Source organism: Tasmannia lanceolata, unplaced genomic scaffold (genome assembly GCF_043159265.1).
Source record: "Tasmannia lanceolata isolate RefF3 unplaced genomic scaffold, GAP_Taslan_0.1 ptg000012l, whole genome shotgun sequence".
NCBI classification, from domain to species: Eukaryota; Viridiplantae; Streptophyta; class Magnoliopsida; order Canellales; family Winteraceae; genus Tasmannia; species Tasmannia lanceolata.
The window spans coordinates 42,057,957-42,064,055 of NW_027518689.1; the positions used below are offsets into that span (position 1 = coordinate 42,057,957).

The 6,099-nt window shown below is 40.7% G+C and overlaps 1 protein-coding gene across 1 annotated transcript; it reads left to right on the forward strand.

The window, feature by feature from the left end:
• Positions 1-1,080: 1,080 nt before the first annotated feature.
• On the forward strand, positions 1,081-2,055 carry LOC143888828 (uncharacterized). The gene has a single exon (XM_077393224.1). It carries the CDS (start codon positions 1,081-1,083, stop codon positions 2,053-2,055), a length of 975 nt encoding a protein of 324 aa, XP_077249339.1.
• The last annotated feature ends 4,044 nt before the right edge of the window (positions 2,056-6,099 follow it).

A 6,099-nucleotide genomic window follows, 5' to 3' on the forward strand; every position in this document is an offset into this window, starting at 1 on the left:
CTAGATAGAACTTAGAAAGGCCTCACTCCATTGGGGGGAAATGAGGAAATGCTCAGTGCGACTTTTTCCTTTGATTCCTTTCTCAAGTGTAACAAGCTCCGAGCAAAGGTAAGTCAATCAGTGTGTTCATTCCAACAAACTCTGAGAATGTTTCCATAGCTTGAGAGATCATGGAACCCCGACCCTATGCTCCATTAAATGGGTGAAGTTGAAATCATCCCCAATACACCAGGGGAGGAACCATCTTTAATGGATTTGATCTAGTTCATTCCAAAAAAAAAAATTATTTAAGGGGGCAGGTGTTCGGTCCATATACTGCAGAGAATGCCCCAAAGGTGTTATCCACAAACCTTTTCAGCTTAACCGACACCGAGAAAGCTCGTATAACATCTTCCACTAAGGAAGAGGAAGCTTTCCAAGAACCAGGATACCTCCAGCAAATCCCATAGAGTTGAGGATAGAGAAGCAAAGGTTTTTTGCACAGCCAATACCTCTAAGGTCCGAAGAAGAGAACTCCTCGATCTTGGTCTCTTGGAGAGAGAAACTATTATGTTTGTTCTTTTTTATTAACCCCTTAACGTGGGCGTTTTTTGTCTCAGCGCCCAAGCCGTAAATATTATAGACAAGGATCTTCATGGGAACACAGGACTATAGACCCGCACAAAAATGATATTACCGTTGCCATAGCAATCCGGAAATCACGTGATTAGATTCACGTGATTAGATTCTCAAGCATTCGTACAGGAACATCCCATATGACAATCTCTTAATTTAGCAATGTGGGTTTCCATTTATCTTCACACGATTCGTTTCTCATGTATATTCCAAGTTTCTATGTATAGTCATTCTTTCCTCGTCAATCCCATAATCAAGGGATTTGATATTATTTGTAATATGTATATATACATCTGTTTATTGGAATAGAAAATATATACGTTTAACAATAGTTTCTCACTTTTTACATGGTATCAGAGCCAAAGAAGATCCATCTCTTCTAGGCCTGCAAGTTCTGTTCGTTTTGTTTCTCTGAATTCTTCCTTAAGTTTTGTTCATTTTTCATCTCCTCTTACATCATTCAATATGGCCAGCGATGGAAACAAAAACCTCCCTTCTCATATCGTTGATGAATCTCATGGATCGAATTCAACCTCAGTTGTTGACATGGTTCCTGCCCTCACCTTCAATGATCCTTTCTACCTTCATCCTTCTAACAATCCTGGAAACATCCTTGTTTCCAATCTTTTCAATGGTGAGAATTGCTCCACATGGCGGCGTGCCATGTCTATTGCACTTATAGCAAAGAACAAAATTGGTTTTGTCGACGGTACCATAACAAAACCGGCGCCTTCAGATTTTTCTTTCACATCCTGGACACGATGCAACACCATGGTTCTTTCTTGGCTTATCAATGCCATTACTCGTGATCTAGCCGATACCATCATCTACTCTGACGTTGCGTCAGACGTTTGGCAAGAACTCCATGACCGTTTTTTTCAAGGAAATGCTACGAAGATTTTTCAGCTGCGGCGCACACTCATTAACCTGCAGCAAGACCAGCATTCCGTTCTTTCATATTTCAACCGCCTGAAAGCTTTATGGGACGAACTCTCTTCCTACACCACCCTCCCCACCTGTTCGTGTGGTGCCATGAAACATATCGCTGATTTGCATCAGCAAGAATGCCTTATGCAATTCTTGACGGGATTAAATGACTCTTTTGCTGCCGTGAGAAGTCAGATTCTCATGATGGACCCTCTCCCTACAGTTGCAAAGGCCTACTCTCTGCTTCTTCAAGAAGAGCATCAGCGTGCTCTGCAGATTTCTCCACAGCTAGATACTGTTGCAGCTGTTGTTGGACGTGCACGGACCGTACCAACTAACACCGTGCGTAATCCCCCACGCCCAAACCCTAACAATAGTGCTCACTGGAACCGTCCACGTTGTCGCCACTGTGGCAAACTTTGCCACATGATCGAAATTGGTTTGTCAAATTATCAAGTGCCCTGCAAGAAGCAGGATATTGCCAATCTACAGCTGATTACTCCTTATTCATGAAAGTCAAAGGGTCAAGTCGAACCTTTGTTTTGGTCTATGTTGATGACATTATTGTCACGGGGAATAATAGCGCTGCCATTTCCGACCTTAAATCATTTCTACATGCCAAGTTTCATTTAAAGGATCTTGGCGTGCTTAAATATTTTTTGGGCATTGAGGTCGCACGCTCAAGAAAAGGTATTTCTCTCAATCAACGGAAATACACGCTCGAAATCTTAGACGATGCTGGCTATCTTGGAGCACGCACATGCGATTTTCCGATGGAGCAAAACTTGAAATTGAGTGATTCTGATGGAGAGCTTCTTTCAGACTGTGGACCCCGATCCGAGGACGGTGAGGGAACGGGTCCCTAACACCCTCTGGATCATCCACGTGTGTGGAGAGCTCTACCAAGGAACTCTCAAAACGGATGACACCCTCATAGCATAGCACGAGTGGCGATACAAAACGAATGAGATATGTCTTGATCAGGAGCCAAGGCTCGAAACAGAGACATACCTAAAATAAACTCAGAGTCGCCATCCATGGATATGCCATGGAACCCTAAAATCAAATCCTCTGTGCAATGGATAACCAGAAATATATATGGGTTTGTGCCTGGTTACGAATGGAGAAGGTCTGAGAGCACCCCCAATTCGTCCGAGTGTAAGCACTTGGTCTCTTATGCCATTTTCATTAACTCCAAAGAAGTTTGGGTAAAAATCATGCGAAATGGGAACAATCCTCAGGAATCTTCTACCTAAGCATGCATTTCCTGAGGATAAAGATAATAAGCACACATAAAATAAAATGAAAGATGTGTCACCTAAGCATAGCTAGGTTATGAGTGACATGCCTAATGGGTGTCTAAGTTCTGATGTGCAAACACATGCAAGCTATAGCTAAAGGTATAGGATCAGTACAAGAAAATAAGAAAACACATCAAAACATACAATAACAACACAACAAATCCTAAGACTCTAAATGATTAGCCCGAGTCTTCGGATGGTCTGGTATTCATCCAAAGAAGCCTACGTATCCCCGCCTCCACGAGAATCAAGGCAACGTAGTTCTTCGCGCCTATTCTAAGCTAGGATGCCTAAGACACCTAGACCTCTATCCTAGACTCGATCTAAAAGATCGGACTAGTTATTAAAGTTTCTTGTACGATTATTTAAATTCCAGTTAATGATGGATTTTAGGATACCCTATATGCCCTAACTAAATGTAGATTAGCCCTAAGCTAATGCAGGTGGTTCCTACAACCTATGTGTAACTATGCTGTATTTCCTAGGAAAAACAAAGGGTGGACTAGCGTATCCTATTCTAGTCATCACTCGGCGATGTGGATCGCCGACTGACCGGGCGGAGGCGCTCCTATAACTCTAGGACAGACCCCTAACTCTAAAACAAGCACACAACAAACAAACAAACAAACAACCTATCAAAAGAAACTTCTAACTCTGAAACTCTCTATCTAGGAGAAACTCCTAACTCTAGAGGAAGATCTTTTGAAAAACAAGGTTTTAAAAGTTGCTTATTCAAAAGATTTAAAAAAATATTTACAAAAGTTTGGCTGGACTTGGGATATAAATCCCGAGCTGCACTACGTACCTCGTGGAAGAGGATCAAGCCAACGTAGTTCGAAACGAACTCTCCTAATTAAAACCTAACAATCCAAAAGATTTAAGATTTTTAATGTTTTCAAATGTTTCTGAGTTTTAAATGTATTCAATGTTTTTGGGTTTTAAAGCTTTTCAAATATTTTTGGATTTCGAATTTCTGATTTCACCCTTTTGGTCAAAGACCTAAGGGAACATACAAATCAAAACCCTAGAACTAAACCCTAGGGCAAATAGGGGAAACCCCTAAACACGGTAAACTAATTAACAAGGATGATGAAATGGTCTAAGACCCCAAAAGGCAAAGCTCTAATCAGACTGGGCAAGTCTCTAGCGAATAAGAGCGACGACAACACCAAGGAGAAGCTCCTAAAAACAACTAAAGGAAAGGAGAAAATGAGTCAAACACTCTCTAATACCGCTATCAAAGGACGAGCGAGTCAATGACTCTCTAATAAGGACAAATGAGTCAAAGACTCCCTAATAAGAACAAACGAATCAAAGACTCTCTAATAAAACAACTAAAGAAAACAATGGAGTCAAAGACTCCCTAAAATGACAAATGAGTCAAAGACTCCCTAATAATACCAACTAAAATATGAGTGAGTCAAAGACTCTCTAATAAAAATCACCTGAAAGGGGAGTGCTAACGAGACTAAGTAAGTCTCCTAAAAAAAGGCTCCCAGTACTTCCATCATTGTCCTGGCAATGATTAAAGACAAAGGCAACTAACAGACCAAGTTGGTCTCCAACTAGCAAGGGTACAAGTTGGGATACAACTTGGAGAAGAACTCTATAAATGAGGCAAGGCATGCCTCCTATGGGTACATTATCTATCAAAGTCAAGGCAACCTCCCTGAGGGTAGGCTCTAAATGAGGCATGTCTCCAAAGGAGCACGGCCTAATGAGACATAGCATGTCTCCTAGTAGGGGTCTAATTTCTATCGGTGTCTAAAAGACTATCAAAGTCTACTATACAAAGGAGGGGAGCTCTACTTGGACTGAGCAAGTCCCCTAAGGATGGGCTTGGGCTAGCGCCTTCATCGCCCAAATCTGAGAGGGAGATTTTTGAAAACCCATGGAAAGATCAAATGTTGGAGACAATCCGAAACTCCGATGAAAATCACGCATACGGGAAGAGGCTCAGAAACGAGACTCAGATGTCAACACAAGACCCGAGGGGAGAGCAGGGGAAGAAGAGAAGAATGGGGCTCTGAGCGCGCGGGCTAATGTCATTATAAAAACATGGGGATATAAACACCAATTTCAAGAAAAGAGACATTTCCATCAAATATATGCTAAGAGCCTCAAATCCAAACCAAACTAAAGTAAAGAATTAAGCCCCTCCTCACAGATCAAAGATTAAAAGCAAGATGAAACTCGTCCCAAAAAGCCTATTCGAGAATCATACATTCAACAACAGATGATTTGATTGATATTATTTCCTGCGAAAGTTAAGGAGAATTGCTTAGGAGGACAAGGTAACCATGGGACAACTCTCATACACTACTGATCATGACCATCATGCCTTGAACAAAACACTCAACAACTGTAAGATCTAAAGACCATCAGACATAGTTACTATCACAACATCATCATCACTATCGATCCTCAAGATGAACTTAATAAAGTAATATCTAGGAAAAATTATGATTTTTCAAAGAAAACAATCATAGACCAATCAGTGAAGGGAAACATGCGATCCATTTTTCATTCACTTAAGCATTTGGTGATAACAACATGTTTTTTATTTTTAGCTTTCACAAGAAAAGGCATTCAACCCACTATGTTGTGAGGCCATTACAAATCCAAAACAAAAGTATATTTGTTTTAAGTAATATCATATCAACATGGATTTTTTAAATCTTCCAAGAAAACAATAATACAAATGATAGATCTAATAGGGGAATAATCATCCAAATGACAACACACCCTATCATCTGATAATTCAAACATTTATTCCTTCGATATGAGGCAAAGAAACGAGATCAAGTAATGAGCACAATCAAACCCTCGACATGAGGTCTCCTGTGAAATCAGATATTACTCATACTCATGACATGGAGTAGAGTAATAATCTGATTTCCTACATCAATTAAGCCTACATCTCTCCACTATTCATTCATAAAAAAAAAAAAAGATTGCCACCTCAAATTCAAGAGCCAGATTAACACCAGATTAATGAATTACTGCTATCATACCAGAAAACATAGTAGATCTCTGCAAAATCTCAGCCATAAAAGGGTTAGAATAGTTACCTATGGAACTACTAAAATTACCAAGGAGGCGATTGGATGCGGTGGGGAAGAAGATGCTCTGCACCGGTGGAGTTGCCGGAGAACAAGGTTGTCGGAGAGGATGATTCTTGCCAAAGAAGGTTGAAACTGACGGAATCCGGCAAAATGACCGGAGAGGATAATCAAGCCTCTCTCTCTCTCTCTCT